Source organism: Sceloporus occidentalis, unplaced genomic scaffold (genome assembly GCF_023333645.1).
Source record: "Sceloporus occidentalis isolate IW3139 unplaced genomic scaffold, rSceOcc1.0.p SCAF_16, whole genome shotgun sequence".
NCBI classification, from domain to species: domain Eukaryota; kingdom Metazoa; phylum Chordata; class Lepidosauria; order Squamata; family Phrynosomatidae; genus Sceloporus; species Sceloporus occidentalis.
The window spans coordinates 13,595,506-13,613,961 of NW_028316996.1; the positions used below are offsets into that span (position 1 = coordinate 13,595,506).

Genomic DNA, 18,456 nt, shown 5'->3' on the forward strand with positions numbered 1-18,456 from the left:
GTTGTAGGATGTCCCATTGCAGGGGTCTCAACTGCGCTTTGGACCAGCTTACTGCCGGAATACACGCTGTAAGACTGCCCAGGATACTCATAGCCAACCTGAAGGAAAGGGTTGGATTTTGTTGCAGAAAGGAAACCTGATTCTTTATCTTCTTGATCTTGGAGCGTGGGAGATAAAGTCTCGAAGAGACGGAATCCACTATGAGCCCCAGAAACTGGATCTTCGTAGTTGGTTTTAACCACAGCCTTTTTTGGAGCAGGTGTAAAAGATTTCTCTTTTTAGTAGAAAATATACAGGGCAGAGGATTTGACAGGGTAAGATTAACCAAATCCTACCTTACAACTCCTCAATCCGTGTGGGGGGGCTGGTGACACGGAAATCCCAGTGTTGACAAGCTCCTCTGCTGTCAGACTGGGCAGCACAGCTATATATATGCGAAAACCAGTTAGTTTTCGCGCCCTGAACAAGAGAAACTGAATCACGCATGCTCAATAGCGTGTCAGTACTCTTGGTGGAACGCAGCGCCCTCTGGCGTGCGTTCCACCGCTGTGCGCATGCTCCAACCTGCCGGCATAAGAGCGCGGCGTCTAAACGGCTCCGTAACGTCCGCCGATGCGGACGTTACTCCTCGCACTGCTCACCACCCGGGGAGCAATCGGAGGGAACCCCCGGACACAACCCGTGTGCCCCACCAACGAAAAACAAAAAAACAAGGAACAAGGTCCGTCCCTGACAAGGGACAAGGAAAAAACTGAAGGTATGAGGGTTGCCGGGGCTCTTATAGGGAGGAGTAGGAGGGGTTAGGAGGTATCTTAACCTCTTCGGTTCTAGGTCCTTGTCCCAGGAAGAGCGACACCCCGTGGTACTGACACTACACGACGGGAAAATAGTGTTAGTTATTCTTACAATCAATTTTAAACAGCTAACATCTATAATTGTGGAACAAAAAATGTGATATTTACAAAAGAGCCAGAGTAATCCACACATAGCCTGTTTTAGGATTTTTGAGTCTTTAGGTCTATCCATGTCCTATCACAACACTTTAGTGGCACAAAAGGCATGGGTAGGATAAAAAGGGGGTGGAAGTGTTAGAAACAGTGATGTAAATGAGGATACAGGGAGTTATTGTTGGGTAATACCCATATACTTTAGGAGAGATGTGAAGCTTTGTCAATGTCCTATGTGTGTTCTTTACTCTTAAGTTCCAATGGCTGCACGATTGTTTTTCATCTTACCATACCTATGCCCACATAGTAATAAACTCTTTTAATCAAAGAAGCAGCTTCTGCTTTTTGCGCTATGTGAATTCATAGTATTTACTATACTTGAATTCAGATTTGTACTAAATGTCATTTTAACAAATTGTGGCCAGTTTGTGCATTTGTTATCCGATAAATAACCCAAAAACAAAAATGTTGTACAAATTATTTTTGGTCCTCATGCACGTCTAGTAGACAAAGTTCTATAGGCACCCAGAAAACCCTTAATGGAGCACTCCAGTCCTATTTTCATGTTAAATTCATATAGGAGTCCATTTTGAATGAATAAACATGTGCAAGTAATGTACATGCCAGGTTTCAGTAGATGCAGCCTTCAGTAGACTCTTTGTTTCTATCTTCAATAACTAAAGAATACATGCACCAGTGTACATGTGATAAAATGCACTGAATGAACATGCATTGAAAAATAACATTTTGGGGAGTAGACTGTTCCTTTAACTACCTATAAACAAACGGTATTTCTGACAAATGCCGTGACCTGTGTTATACAAGCGAAGTATCCTGTAAATAGAGTTGCTTCTTATCATGGCTTTTACTGAGAGGCTTGAAAAATGTTATAGGGGAACCTATGCCGTAGCTTGAATTTATTTAACTGAGATATTATTCCATTGCCTGCATATTATCCAGTGTACGTGTTTAAACATAGAGGGGTAACAAGTGCTCCATTTACATACAGAGGGGAACATGAACATTTTACAATGAACCATCAAGGTATCTGAGTGCAGTTTCTAATAGAACAAGATGGTGAAGTATATGGTGGCAGGAATGGAGAGGGATAGATGAAAAGAGACACCAAAACAATTTACCAGTTCAGGGATTATCGTTGGTTTTCACCATACATTTTACTAAATCAGTACAGAGGTTTACATTCACACAGAGCAGCAGTTATCAGTTATCTATGTCATTTGCACAGAGCAGATTACTGGTGTTCAAATATTATTACGTATAATGTATAATCCTGACCATTTATTTACTAGTTTTGTATTATATTGTAGATTATAAGCATATTTACAAAAAAAATGCAGTGAACTCTCTGGTCAATATAAAAAACCCCATTAGGATTAAACATACTGCAGGAAACTCTTGCTCTTAAAGGGACACTGTATCCATCATATGCGCTATTAATATATATATATGAATTAAAGTGGTCATTTTAAATGTTAATGTGGTCCATTTTGCAAGTGCAGTTTGCCCCCTATAGCTACCGTCCAGTTAAATGCACATAATGTACTCACCTACGTGCCCTTGATTTAGACACATCCAGTCAGCTCCAGAAGCACTTGATTAGCTGCTTAAGCTGGCAATCAGTGACAGGATCATACCCCCATTGATTTTTTGGAAGTAATTTACTGCCACTGATTGACAGCTTAAGCAACCAATCAGTGGAAACACATTTCTGATCATAGAGGAAAGCAGATTGTGCATCATGGCTATAACTATTGTCAGTTACATTACATTTATTTATATAGCAGCAACAGAATCAGAGTTGGTAGGATACATTTAAATCACAATTTAACAATAATAAATGGGAAAAGAGCGCCCTTCTCTTGCAATCTTACAATCAGGTAAGTGTGTTTTTTTTTAGAAGAATGGGAAAGTCTTTTTTTTCTTTTACCGTATTTGCTCGATTATAAGACGACCCTGATTATAAGACGACCCCCCAAAATCTGAATATTAACTTAGGAAAAAAGAAAAAGCCTGAATATAAGACGACCCTAAAGGAAAAAAGTTTTACCAGTAAATGTTAATTCATGTAAACTATTTTTTTTAATAAAAGCTATGATTGAGAAAAATATTTTTTTTGTTTTTATTTCTTGTATTTTCCAGCCTGTCCCCCAGTTACGCACATCTGCCCCCAGGCTTGCCACACCAATATGGCACTGTGGCCCATGATATGCCTTTTAACCCTCTATATGCCACTGTGCCCCATGGTATGCCTTTTGACCCCCTATATGCCACTCTGCCTCCAGAAATGCCTTATACCCCTATATCCCATTCTGGCATTTAGGGGGTTAAAATGCATATTATGGGGCAGAGTGGCATATAGGGAGGTATAAGGCATTTCAGGAGGCAGAGTGGCATTAAGGGAGTTAAAAGGCATTGTATAGAGCACTCTGCCTCCAGAAATGCCTTATACCCCTATATGCCACTCTGGCATTTAGGGGGTTAAAAGGCATATTATGGGGCAGAGTGGCATATAGGGAGGTATAAGGCATTTCAGGAGGCAGAGTGCTCTATTAAATGCCCCCTTAACGCCACTCCAGAAATGCCCTATGCCCCCATTTAACTAACACACACACACACACTCTCTCCCCCCCTCCCCTCCCCTCCCCTCTCCTCTCTCCTCTCTCCCCTCTCTCCCCTCTCAGCCCTCTCTTACCGGTGCTTCCAGCCGGGGCAGCGGGTTGACGTCGCCTTCTGCTGCAGCCGGAAGGAGGTGGAGTTGGCAGCGGGGGTTTGTATGCGTCCGTCGCGTATACTTTCCCCGGCTGTCAGAGATCAGAGATCTCTGACAGTCGGGGAAGGTCTACGCGACGGACGCAGACAACCCCCGCTGCTAGCCACACCTCCTTCCGGCTGCAGCGGACGTTGTCTACGTGGATCGCGTAGACGTCAACCCGCTGCCCCGGCAACACAGCAGGAAGCACCGGTAAGTGTGTATGATGGGGGGGTGAGACAGGAGGATCCAGGTCCCCTGCAGCGGTGCGGGGGATCTGGATCTTAGTCTCCTAATCAGACTCTATTTGAGGTCTGATTAGAAGACGACCCCGATTAGAAGACGAGGGGTATTTTTCAGAGCATTTGCTCTGAAAAAAACCTCGTCTTATAATCGAGCAAATACGGTATATTAGGGGTGTCAGGGACTGTTTCTTTTATATATTCACTGTAGTGATAAAATTAACAGTGATTAGTGTTTGGGATAAAAACAGTCTTGGAATAAAGATCTCTTTTAAGTAAGGGGTGTATGATGATGCATACATGGTCATTAAATATATTCAGCCAATTATTGGTTATAGGGCAAGAGGTCTTACAGTATAGCTTACTAGTTAGGCTTCGATAAAAGTCTGAATTAGTGCACAGTAGGATAGAAAGTGTAAGAAGCATGTTGAGTAGGCTGGGTTGGCCAGTAAGCAGCATTAAGAAGGGCTGCCCCTCTGTGTCTTCGTAATTCTCAGGTAGTTAAAGCTTGCTGTGTATTGTGTTTAATAGGCCATGAGTTAGAATTATCATGGTTGCTTGAATGCATGGGAATCATAAGGAGGTTTACAGGTTAAGGATAGAGGAATATCATTAACATACACAGTGCCCAGAGTTCAGGTCAATGTGCATTGGGCAGAAGAAATTAGACATAGGAAGATTAGTGGCTTATGAGCAGGAAGTTATAATTGAGAGAGCTCCACTGATTTCAGACCTGTTCGAATACATCTGTCTTGATGACTTGTTCCCTCCCGTCCATTGTTTTCTTTGTTTCAGGTCAAGATGATGAGGGTCCCTGACAGTTCAGATCTTAGCTGTCTGAGGTATGGCTAATTTGTGTGTGGTCACACAAGCACAAGTAGCTAAGTGCAGGACTAATTGTAGGCTGGTAAGGAGTCAGTGCTACACCTACACTATATGGACAGAAGTTTTGGGACACCTGACAATTATAACAACAGTGACTATTGTGACATTGCATTCTAAATACATAGACATTCATATGTAGTTTGGTCCCCCATTTTTGCAATTAAAACAACTTTTCTTCTGGGAAGACTTTCTACAAGATTTTGGAGTGTTTCTGTGGGAAGTTTTTCCCATTCACCCAGTATTTATGAGGTCAGGGACTGATGATGGCCAAGAAGCCCTGGCTCTCAATCTCTCTTACTCTTCACCCCAAAGGTGTTCGATTGGTTGAAGTCAGGGCTCTGTGCGGCCGGTCAAGTTCTTCCACATCAAACTCATCCAACCATGTCTTTATGGACCTTGCTTTGTACACTGGGGCACAGTCATGCCGGAATAGAAAAGTTATAGACCAGTAGCTTGGAGGCCATGAGGAAAAGGGAGATGTGATAGGTTAGAATATAGAATATGAGAAAGGTTTCTTTAAGATTGGTGAGATGAAAGTATATTTGAGGGACAATTGGAATGTAACGCTTGTTAGAGTGAGGTTAAATGCATGGGTTAGTGTAGGTATAATAACATTGGAGAGAGAAGGTAGGACATGCAAGGCAATAGGGTCAAGTGGGCAAATATCAGACACTTCATTATAGGACACAGGACTGAATAGTTTGAGGATGGCTTTGTTCAAGGATATTGGTTGGTAAGGGGTAATACCCTGTCTGTATTTCTATTAACCCCTTGAGGACAATGATGTACCACTGCAACACAAAAAGAAAAGTCAGGGTCCCTGTTTGATTGCTCCAAAAATGTAAAATAAATAAATAAATAAAATATTTTTATGAGCAAATCCTAAAATTGGCGCTGTATTTTCCCAAAAATCCTGTAATGAAAAGAGTTAAAATACCAGCAAAAAAAACCTGCTGGTTCAAAATAGTTCAGGAAGGACCCTTCCGACTGCTCTTCCTGAACTATTTTGAACCGGCAGGATGGGACAGGAGCGTATCAGGATCACGTGAAGTGGTTAAAGAGAGGCTGTCGGCACAATGTGCAAGCAGCCGGAGATAAAGCTGCAGGAGTGGGGAGAGGTAAACGGGGGCCGAACATATGTCTATGTATAATTGTGTTTGTATGTATGTATGCATGCATGTATGCAAGCATGTATGTGTAATTTTTATGTGTGTGTGAGCATGTGTGTGTGTGATCATGTATGTGTACTTGTGTGCATGGGTGTGATCGTGTATGTGTCGTCGTCCCAATCCTCCTGCTCCACTTCTGATCAACGACGTGGAAGAATACAAGGTCGAGGAGGTCCTGGATTCCAGACGTCACCGTGGCCATTTACAGTATCTCATACGTTGGAAGGGGTATGACCCAGATGAAGATTCCTGGGAACCAGCATCCGAGGTCCATGCTCCTGATCTCATTTCCATCTTCCACCGTTGTCATCCCGACCAACCAGGTCCTCCAAGAGTCCGGAGGCCTCTCCTCAGGAGGGGGTACTGTCGGGGTCCACAACCGAGACCCCGACGAAGCTACTCATCCGAGTAACCGGCACCCGCTAGTGCTGGGCCCGACGCTGCTGTTCCTTCCTCTGCTCTCACCCCACTCCGTCAGCCGTCTGCTCTAGGCGCGCACGCCCCCACCTCCAGTTAACCATTCCTGATCAGGAATGGCGGGGAATGCGCACCGATGACGCTGTACAGGGCGGTGGATTTAAAAACTGGCACTAAGTTTCACTCAGTGCTCAGATAATGTGCTTGTTGTGAGATTCCTATTATTGTTATTGTGGCCTTATTCCTGTTACTGACCCATGGCATTGTTTTTGACCACGCTGATCTCTCTAACCTTGACCCTTGGCTTTGTTTACTGGACTTCGTTTGTGTTACCCTTACTCGGCTTCGTACCTGGACCTCGCAGCACTTAGTGGATCTTCCCCTGCCTGCTTATCTACGGTGATTATCCTGCATACCGGGTTCCTCGTCCCAAACCATCACAATTATCTTGTAGATATTTATGCTTCAAAAGTATTTTTTAAGTATCTTATTTCCTCTGTTGACTAGGTGTTAAAAAGTTACACCAGGTTAGTGCTTGTTATTATTAGATCCTATCAAATGTTTTTTCAGATTTGCAATACAGATGTCAATTTCCTGTTAAGAGCAGACAATACAATACAATACTGTCTACCACTGTAATTTATTTCTAGGCGTATACATTGATTAAATGAAAATTAAATGTTGTTTGGCTTGTTTTTAAATTAAAAATGTAAAATGTTTAATTGGATTCCATTTTGGCAAGGAAATGTATTCGTTAGTACGTGGTAATTTAAAAGTGGTTGATCCAGGGATTAATCTGACCATGAAGAAATGTTGTTACCCCTTTCGGGAAAAATGGCATACATTTAAAAAAAAGAGCTTTCGCCTGCATTTGTTTCAACAAAACCTGGAATAGTTTGGGACTGTGTATACAATGACTGTCATGGCTTAAATAGTTAAACAATACATGGATTAACCACTTTTATGTAAATTGTATATTGCAGAATACACACTTTATGATTTCATGAGAGAGCTGTCAAAGTCAGTGTTGGACACAAGAATAATACATGACAGAGCGACATCCTCTGTGATAAACAGCCTCTCAATTTATCACAATCACTAGTGACATATCTCTAATGTTCCTCTTATTAGAGTTTTTTACTGTGATTTTTCTGAGATTAATCTAATGGTTATCTGGTAAGACTCATGGTTCTGTCTGATGTATTAGAGCAAGTTGCTAGCCCCCAAAGTTGCCAGGTTTGGTTCGTATGTAGGTCAGTTACCCTACAAATCGAGGGTTTATTATTTGGGTTGCCCCCTTTACTTACTCATATTTTTAAAGATGTCTAAATACTAAATGCCCATATGGCTCACACTAAATGAAAAAAATATTCCCAATCCAAAAGAATCGAGACTTTAAATTGTTATAGAAAAGGTTGTTAACTTGTTTTGGTGGGAAACTGAATTAATGGTTATGCCCTGAATACTAATCAAATCATTTTCTGCTGAAATTTATGGAGAAGATTACACGATTTAAACTCCTTTACCTAAGCCTTTTACTACCGTTTCTTTAAATGGTCTTATTTTGCAGTGTTACTGTATATATTTCACTTGAAGGGACAATGCCTTGTTTAATATGAAGTGATAGGCAGACTAACTCCAAATTTGTAGAACTGGTAATTCCAGGTAAATATCCACATGAATTTACATGCTAGAAAACATACTATGCAGACTTTACTTGTGGTTAAATTACTCCTTCCAAGGAATTGGAAATCATCTATGATCTCTACCATTCAACAACTACTGGACTGGGTGAAAAAAAAAAAAATACCGTATTTCCCCATGTATTACCAAAATTTGAGGTCTAAAAACTGGGTGCGTCTTATACAGTGGTGGTAGATTTTTTTAACATTTTTTTTTACCAGAAAGGTCGCTGCTTACCTCTGTGTTGACCAGCAGCGTCACTTGATCCGTCGAGGAGACACAGGAACCCAGTTGAGTCACGTGAATGTACATCACATCACATGACTCCGTTCCTGTTTGAGCAACGCAGAGGGAAACAGCGGCTCCCACGGAAGCCAGATAGCATGGACACGTGTGTAGGGGGCACAGGGAGGCTGAAAGTGATGTGCATGAACTGACTGCCTGAGCATGATAGGAGTGTGATTGCTAACAATTGCTAGCAGCTAACATCAATCACACGCATAACATGCCCAGGCAGCCAGTACAATAACTTTATGTAATATATTTGTTTTTAAATTGCGGGCCCCAAAATTAAGGTGCGTCTTATACATGGGGAAATACGGTAAATGTGCTGGGTTTATTTTACTATAAATGATTAATTTATATTCTGCATTTTATGTTTACGATTATCATTATTATTTTACTTTTTTGGTGAAATCTTTATTTAATTTTACAATGCACCTATTCTTTAAACAGAACGCACTCTTTCATTTCTGAATAAGAAATAATACATCAGGATTCTGGTGTTTGTATGTATAAACACAAGAACTAGTTTACTGGAATCTGAACAATATGGTGAGCAGAATCTTGTCACTTTAAGAGTACGATGCAGTTCTATAGATACAGAGCTTTTCATTATCCTTCCATTTGCTAACATACATACTCACACATGCTATCCAGATGGAGGAGAACGTGGGGTAGCCAACCACTTTGTGTAATTATAGCCCTACTGGAAATTTTTGACAGAAGCGGTTGTATTGTTGTGTACAAGTGTTTAAGTACTAATTTAGTAAAGCAGGAAATAACGGGATATAGGGAAATGTTTAAATGCATTAATCTTGATTGGTTTATCCATTTGCCAGTATGGAGTCTGGAAGGACCTTTTCTTCTCCGGTAGTAATTGTTTGCCTTATTTTGTATCAAGTGGACAAACCAGAATAAAAAACACCATCTTCCATGTAAAAAGAAGATTTGGAATCTGTATTTTTTTTTTCTTTTAACATAATCCTGCTGCAAATGAAGTGCCCAAATTTGGTTTTGTTTACCCTGCTTCTGACTGCAAATGGCAAAGGAACATCTGTTTTCGCTTTTATAATATATGGGTGAAAACTCACCTTACAATGATCTAATCTCCAAATTAGTATAGCTTCATTAACAAACTATTCTGTCCAATTTAAAGCAATGCTCCAAGCAAGAACATCTGAAATCTCAATTAATTTTATATGTATGCTTTAAGCACCATAATATTTATAACTTCAACCCTTTCTCGGAGTACTACCTTATATAAAACAAAGAAATAAAAAATAGCAAATACAGCCTATTCCGTTTTAATAGTATCATTTATACTTAACGTGTTGTTTTGTTGACAACCATTTTCCCTCTAACCTGTAATTCAGTTTGGCATCTGCATATAGAAGAGGAGAACATCATGTGCCTAATTTTTAATTTATATGCTGTGCCACTTACATAATTACACAATCTGTGTGCTTTGCCAACTGCATGGAAACAAAAAAACATATTTATGAATTATAAGTGGGCTTTATTAGGGAATAACATAAAAAAAATGATTGCAGGTTTCTAACGCTAGTTTTCATTACTTTTCTTTTCATTTGCTAAATAAATTACTTTGACTAGACTTGTTCTGCCTCAGCAAAATGGATAAATAAAATATTTTAATTATTACATTATGAAAAAGGAAAAGTGCATTAATTACGTCAAAAAATCCTTGTAACAACGTCTCTTTTAAGTAATTAAGGAGCCCTTTTAGCACTGCATTACCAAGAGCCATTAATGCATAATGTAATGCCATATCATTTCAAAAATTGCTATTGGTTGTAATTGGGCAAGCCAGAGTGGCTTGAGTTTTGCTTAGCCAGCCAGCTCAAGCAGAACCGGCTCAACCCCCCTCCTCTTGTTTAGCATTATGATCACCGGCCTAACGGGTCGCAGGTGCAATGAGGCCCGTGCCTCTATGGAGCCCAGGGAGACCCCTGTTCCTGTATCCTCATACCAATTCAAAGTAGTTTAAAAAGGGCCCTTCCAACCTGGACCCCACCACTGCAGGCCGGAAGAGCACTTTCTAAACAATTTCGAACCGGCACCGGGAGACAGGAAGGTATCTGGGTCACGTTAAATCATGTGACCCCACGGTGAAACCCAGACTGCCCGCACAGTTTATGAGAAGTCAGACAGCAAGCTGCAGGAGTGGTGAGAGGGGGGCACGAGGTATGTATATATGTGTTTGTATATATGTATAATTGAGAGCATGCATGTGTAATTGCGTTTGTGGGCATGGGTGTGTACGTGGATGTGTGCATCAGAGTGTATGTTGGAAGGGGGGGAAGGCAGCGATAAGTTGTTTGGGGGCAATGATGGCACAGACCAGTTATTGAAGTTGGTGACCACGGGGCAATTTTCCCACCAGGGACATATGGTTTCTAGTTATGCCCCTGATTATGATCCTTATGTGCTTCGGTATGGACACTGTTGAGGCCATTCTTTTTGTGGTGGGCGAGCCCAGCTCGGCCTTCATATAAGCTCAACAAGCCAAGCCTGTATTGCCTTTTCCTCAGCTCATGTCATACAAATGGCCAACTTGCCCATCTAAAAAACTGGATAACCTTTGGCCAGTAACTCTTTCAATCTACATAGTGTATTGAAACAAAAATATAACTAAACATGCTGTTACATGCTGGAGTGTGCTATGAATGACTGTGCTACGATTTGATTTACTATTTTTACTTAAAGATCAACAACGTGATACAGAGCGAGTGGTGGTTTTCTCTTAGAAGGTTGAGGGCGTTTAGAGATGTGACCGAGAATTTAAGCCAGAGCACTGCCACTTTGGGCCAGGTTATCCCCCTATCTACCTATCTGATCCAGAAAATGCAAGACCAGAAAGCTGTTTTCTTTGTGACAATCCAGAAGATCACAGCTCTCTCTGCAGCGGATAGAGCAAATGGTTTTCTTAAAAGTCAATCTGGCCAAATTAGGTTACCCAGCACTCAATATTCAAAGTGAGTGAGGTTCTAGTGCTGCTGTTCTATGTCATTCCATACTATGGGGGATCAGTTCTTTTAATTTTTCAAATATTGGGGAAATTAAGTCCTGTGCCAATTGGCTGGATGTGTCTGTATGCCTGTGATTGTCCAGGCCCACTGCTCTACTGCTACTGCTGGTCCTGTCTCCTTCTTTACTCTGGGCTAAATTCAGTCTTGCACCACGTAGCTGCATGTGCTTATCTGCTGTGCCTTCCCAAATAACATGGCTTACTGTTGCTGCTCCTCTACCACATTCATTACTCTGGTGTGGTCCATTCTTTTGTTCAGGCTTGCCCCATATGGCTGAATGTCTACCTGTGACCTGCCTCTGTAGCTCAATCTATTTTATTACTCAATTATTCTTTTTTCTAATACTGGGGGGGATTGAGTATTGAAGTCTGCCGGTTTGTTCCCAGCCCTGCTTTAGCTACTGCATCCCGATCTTCTTCTTTACTTGAGAGATCAAGTCTTTATTGTAACATTCAAAGTTATGAGGATATGTAGTCTTATGCAATCCTGAACCATATTAATTTGTCTGTCAGAGCTTGTCCTATGCTCTGCTTCTGTGGATCGGTCTACTTCCTTACTCTAGGGAATCTAGCCTTTTTCTCATAGTGGGGGAAATATGGTCCTGTACAATCTGGAACTGTCTAGCAGTACTTGTACTGTGCCCTGTCTATGCTGCTGTGGCTAAATGTCCTTCCTTACTTTGGGGAATCAAAATGGTACCAGTATGTAATAGTCTACCTTTGACTAGGTAAACAGCTATTTTTTAAAATTATTTCTTATATGGACACATACACTATATATACAAAAGTATTGGAACAAACGACCACTACACCAACAGGGACTTTAAAGCTGTGAATGTGTTTCTATTTTTGCCAATTCATCCAGTAGAGCATCTGTGAGGTCAGGCACTGATTTTGTATGAAAAGAACTGGCTCACCATCTGTTTTACTTTATCCCAAAGGTGTTCAATGGGGGTGAGGTCAGGGATCTGTGCGGGATAGTCAAGTTCTTCCACACCAAACTCATACAACTCTTTACAACGCATACAACTCTTTAACCCCTTCAGTGCCCTATGGACATACCGGTACATCCAGTCCTTCTTGCAGCGGCAGGGACACATCCCTGCCGCTGCACAGTAGATCAGGCTGTCACAGCTGCAACTGTGTCCGTGCCTCTATGGAGCCCAGGGAAACCCCTGCAACCCCTTGTATCCTCATACTGATTCAAAGTAGTTTAAAAAGGGCCCTTCTGACCTGGACCCCACCACTGCAGGTCGAAAGTGCACTTTCTTAACAATAGAAAAGGGCCTTCACCAAACTGTTCCCATAAAGTTGGAAGCATAGCACTGTGCAAAATGTATCGGTATGTCACCTTCACCATACGTTTCAGACAATGCTACGCTTGTATGGTGTTACCTTGCTAGTGTCCCCATATTCCAGTTCATATTCTTCCACTGTGGACACTCAGAATAGACAGGTATTTACTAAGACTTTGAAACTAGCATAGGATGGAGAAACTAATCAAAATACTTCATTTTAATCAAAACACCTTGTGTATTAAATCACAGTTTTTGTAGATTTTTTTCAACTTTTTCATCCTAGCGTGACCAAACGCCAATTAGAAAGGTATGGTGGAAGAGTGAAAATGTTCTAATTTTGCAAGGCTCCAGTTTCAGAAGACTGCATAGTACTTTAATATGCATTGTTTTATAGCAAGTGTATCAGGGACCTTAGACTGTCCCTTTAGGCAAGAGTATGCATCTCCTTATGGAGTTAATCATTTTCTAGGTGGCAGATATTGCAACCCTACTTCGAATAGTAAGCCTTCCCTGGTATCTTTCCTCCTGAAATAATTTTTGAAATGTAGCAAAGAACTTATTGGGCTATGCAGGTCTCTCTTACCTCAGCTAAGTTACTGACTCTTGCCAAACCTGACTCAAGGCCATATAGCAAGGCAGAAACCACTCCTTCACAAGAACACGATTGATTTCCCTACACCAAGACTCCAAACGTTTCCTCTATACACAGGTACTGTTATGTTTGGGAAGTTACTGCATTCTACATTAAGAATCCAAGTCAAACAGGGAATGCCGCTGACTGCTTAATGACACATTGCTCATCCTTCTTAAAGAAAAAAAATAATTTATCAGGATTTAACAGTTTATCTACTGACAGTGTAGTAACTAAACCAACCAGACACCAGTTTAAGGAATAAAAAAAACCATGAAACAAATTCAGGTCTTAATTTTTTATTTACAACCCATGTCTTGCATGGTAAAGAACTTTTAAATATGGTCTCTGACACGGAGGATCTTTTGCTCCTAAAAATAGAAAAAAAGAATAGTAAACACAGTAGAATGAACAGAAAATGTATATTCCCAGCACTTACATATATTAAATGCTGCTTGTGCATCAGAAAGCGTTTACAGCGTCATTGTTTATCATACTGTTACTTGATCATCATATGCACAAAAACTTTACCACAGAAAAGTAATAACACCACATATACTACACATGCAGTAAAACAAAAAGCTCAAGTTAACACAAACACTACAATATCTGGTATATCAACTCCCCATGAAATTTTTTTAATACTTTAACACATGCATCCCCACCTATCTATACCCATCAACAGTTATAGATATAATGGGAGAAGTGCACACGAGCTGTGATTGAGTGCTCATAAATTGAGTGTTTAAGTATAGGACAACTGAGTAGTTACAATTGTTACCTCTTAATTCTGGGACGGTTACTTTTTCAGCAGCTGGTGTCTAACAATGACAAATGGAAAGGCAAATCCACTGCCGAAGAAGAGAGTCATCAAACCCAAGAGACGCCACTTGTTTTCCACAGAGAATGGCAGGTTCTGGAAAAGAGGATTTAAAACTGTCTTACTGCAGTAAACCAAAAAAATAAATAAGACTACAAGGCCATTTTTAAAGCAGACTTAGAGATGTAAAGGCGTGTCATTGTGGCAGGTATTTGTAACACGAGAACACAGGGAGATTTCAACAATGGCCTCCTACTACATGCCTTATAACCCAGGAGGTCACACACACCCTGTGTACATCGGGTACATCAGAAAGCGTTTACAGTATCACAGTTAATCATACAGATATGCTCTCATCATTTGCACCAAGTGTATCAGACAGATGCTTAACTGTTAATTCGTTTGTATTTTTCAAGGGCATTGAATGCATGGCATATAGTCATTTTATGAACAATCAGGCCAGCTGCAAACCAAAACCGGTAAGAAAAAAACGCAGCACATTATTCCATAGTAACAATCAAACTACTTGAAAAAACTGGTCAACAGGCTTTAATATAATTGCCGATGCAGCCCGCCTAAAACAGGGCCAAGATTAGGGCGGATAACAAGGTAAAATACGTGTATGCATGGGCGCAATATTTCTCTAAGCAGCATTCAATACGCAACCGGTTTATTACCTTGCCTGGGCCCTCTGCATAATGGGAGCTACGGATGGCAGAGGTAGCAAACCTCCGGACGGCCTGACCGAACATGATGGCTGCGAAGGAGAAACTGGAACACGGCTCAGGCTCACAGTCTTTTACACTTCCGCTTAGAAACGGGAAAAGGAAAGGTTACCGGACGTACCTAGAAGCGCTGCATGTCGGGATTTGTAGTTCGAACGTTCCCCATTGGTTAAGTCAAACGCGAAAGGCATTTCAGCGCAGCACAACATCTCCCAGAGATCTCTTCTACTGACGTTTCTGTGGCCTTCCTGTTATGTTGAGGTCAAAAAATGATTAAGAATAGTCAAGGTCAGGGTTTTTGTTTTTTTTTAAGGCTGTTTACTCATATATGTTAGTAGTTGGTGGATACACAGGGAATTATTAATGTTAACATGTATAAGAAAGTATTTAATTTGCATATATATAGTCTTTCAGTATAGATAGAGGTGTAGTTTAGCGTCGCTGTTTATTTTGTAGTTTTGTAAGCTTTGGTGAATTAACGTTCATTCTGAGCACTAAATCATGGTCTGTAAACTGGTATTACTCTCCAAATGCAAACGTTATACCTTGGGGATTGGATATACCTTTATTAGACAGCTACCTCATGGGATTTAAGCCTCTAACTATAAACTTACATTTTGATCTAAGGGCAAGCATTGTGGGCACCCAACTTCACCAAGCAACACGTCCCACAGCATCACCTTTGCCCCCAAGCAGCTTGTGAGTGCCACTTGTGCCCCAAGCAGCTTATCAGTGCCCGCAAACAGCCTGCCTGTCCCATCTTTGCTCCAGCTTGTCAGTGCCCCCAAACAATTTGTCTGTGCCATCATTGCCCCTTGCGCCGCTCCAACATACACTATGGCACACATATGTAAACACATTTACACAAATTTACAAATGCCAACACACACACTCCCTCTCACACCGCTTACACATAAAGATCAAGGCTCACGCACACTTACACATACTCATCCATGTTCACACATTTATACATAGACATCCATGCTTACATGCATACAAACATACACACCCTCTCACCCACCACTGTGTGAGCAGCCTTGGTTTCACAGGCATGACTCAGCAGGTGCCCTTGGGTGAAAGACAATTATACATAGATTGTGGGTATTCCATAAGATAAATTATTATGTATTAATAAAAGTGACTTATTTTGCCACAAACACCTAATTGTATATTATTTGTATGTTATGGTTTTTATTATTTTTTCTTAGGTCAAATATTTGTTTACCAGAACCAGTCCATGGAGAAAGGCTAACTCTCTATTCATAGCTTTCACGGGTATTAGGAAAGGTATAAAGATTACCAAGGCATAAATTGCCCGCTGGATCAGGTGTACGATCACAGAATGTTACCTCACTGCAGGACTAGAACCTCCTTTTAACAACAAGGCTCACTCCACCAGGTCTGTTTCCACCTCCTGGCAGAACTCTCCTGGAAGAATTTCCTAATGTTTGCTAGGCACTATAGACTCAACCTGAGGTCCGCTGAGATTCTAAGTTCAGCCACAGGGTTCTCCAATCAGCAGTGCTCCCATCCCAGTGTTGGTAGATCTCCTTAAGTGCCACCTGGAATGGGAGGATTAGGGAGAATTCTTACCTGGGAATTCCTTGTCTATTTCCATGGTGGCACTATTTATTCTGAGTAGGGGAGGTTACATTTTCATACAGTTTCCTGCCATCCCAGAGAGGTGGAGCCATCTCTCCTTAAGTGCCACCATGGAAATGGACATGCAAAAAGAATTCCCAGGTAAGAATGCTCCCCTTGTTTCTTCTATGAATATGTTAGTAATTGGGAGTATTTTGTTAACATTTGCACCTTGAATGTAAAAATGGCACTATATCTGTAGTAGAGTTAACCCCATAAGAACAGAGCTAATTTTTTGTACTCTTAGTGAGTATTTTTGCAGTACTTGTGATTTGCTGTAATTTTCTTCTCTTTCTCATTCTGTGTTCGCACACAAATTATATATTGTTTTCTTTAGGACAAGGCAGCTTTCTTTAGCTCTTACGCACCTTTAAGTCTTGGAGCGGGGAGACCATGGTCTCCCCAGGCCAAGTTCCGCCATCAGATGTTAAAGGTCTGTGCGAGTGACTTTATTGATCGCCTGCAGGGGCCTCCTCTGGCATCAACCGGAGTATTAAGTACATTTGTAAATAGAGTCGCTCTTATGGACCTTAAGTCCTGCTGCATCGCAGGGGTTGACGGAAGCGGAAATCCGTAGGTTCGCCGTCAGGAGTTAAATGTCCATAGGTGCAACTCTATTGGTCGCTGGCAGGGGCCATCAACCCCTGTGATTCTGCGTAGATAAGGTAGGCTAAATTGGGAAGGGGCCAGGGAGATTAGTAAATGAAGACGAACACGAAGATTCTTCGTGTTGTGTGCCTTCATCTTCATATACGTTTTGCCGCTGCCATGTTCGTTTTCATGTTCGCCCGAATACGAATGCACATGTCTAATAGCAACCAGTGAGAGGGTTTGCTAAAAGTCAAGCATATTTATCATTTTGTGGGAATAGTAACTATATAGTGCCAATTATTATTTTTTTTTCTTCAAGAAATATGACCACCACCTCCAGAAAGAAAGTCTATGACTATACAGCAAGTACAAGCTTTTAAAAATACAAACATAACAAGAGTTAAGATCACCACAAAAGTAAATTAAGAAATAGATGTGGAATTATGGGACATTGATATTGCCCTTCAACAAAATAAAACAGTATGGTACTCTGGAGAGTCTGTATGAACTGGGTCTGATAAATTGTGTCAAAAATAAGTAATATTCCACCATTTTATGTAGTTCAGGGACGTGTATTATACAGAGTATGTGTGCATCCAAAATCTCAAAAGGTTTAAGGAAAACACTCTTGGAGCTGTGCTTAGACCATCCAGACTATCCAGAACACCATCAAGAGGTCCGGAAACCAGGATGCCAGTCCTGTCCCTTACACTTTATTTTTTCTGACTGGTGTTCTGGCTTCTTGACTTTCAAATAAGAAGTTTAGAATTATATGGTCATATTACCATCCTGGCTTGATGACCTTACTGAAAATCTACTGAAAAAAGTGTCAGTGCGCTAAGCTAGTCACAGGCTCAAATAATACAAATGTATAATACGAGGCCTACCAAACAGGTGTAAGCATACTGCAACAACAGTGTATTGGCTGTACAATGTATACATTGTACAGCCAATACACTGTTTTTGCAGCATGCTTACACCTGTTTGGTAGACCTCGTATTATAAATTTGTATTATTTGAGCCTGTGACTAGCTTAGCGCACCGACATTTTTTCTTTTCCCTGTTTGCACATATTTGAGGTTGTTGGCTCCTCATCAGTCTGGTTGCAGCTTGCTGTCCAGGGGTTAAATGGGAGGCGGTTTAATTGCACCTCCCCCAACACATTATTAAGGTTTTGGTAGCAGTATAAACTGCTTTGTGTGCCCACTATGTAGGAGGTGAGAGCAGGTTCTCACCCTATTGAGAGTGTGCCTTGACGTGGCGGGTGAGCTTAATTATGCTTTGGCCAATTCATATAACCAAAACCTCT

The 18,456-nt window shown here is 41.1% G+C and overlaps 1 protein-coding gene and 2 non-coding genes across 3 annotated transcripts; all 3 read right to left on the reverse strand.

Annotated features, from left to right (window-relative positions):
* Window positions 1-13,694: 13,694 nt before the first annotated feature.
* Window positions 13,695-14,942, reverse strand: LOC149303050 (cytochrome c oxidase subunit 7C, mitochondrial-like). The gene is made up of 3 exons (XM_089481910.1): window positions 14,868-14,942; window positions 14,152-14,286; window positions 13,695-13,741 (listed from the first exon to the last, which is right to left on the reverse strand). Exons 1-2 carry the CDS (start codon window positions 14,940-14,942, stop codon window positions 14,170-14,172), a joined length of 192 nt encoding a protein of 63 aa, XP_089338036.1. The 3' UTR covers window positions 13,695-13,741; window positions 14,152-14,169.
* Window positions 13,829-13,890, reverse strand: LOC149303051 (small nucleolar RNA Z39). The gene has a single exon (XR_016272061.1). It is a non-coding gene; the product is annotated as a small nucleolar RNA Z39 (small nucleolar RNA).
* On the reverse strand, window positions 14,495-14,556 carry LOC149303052 (small nucleolar RNA Z39). Its single transcript, XR_016272060.1, has one exon. It is a non-coding gene; the product is annotated as a small nucleolar RNA Z39 (small nucleolar RNA).
* Window positions 14,943-18,456: the final 3,514 nt, after the last annotated feature.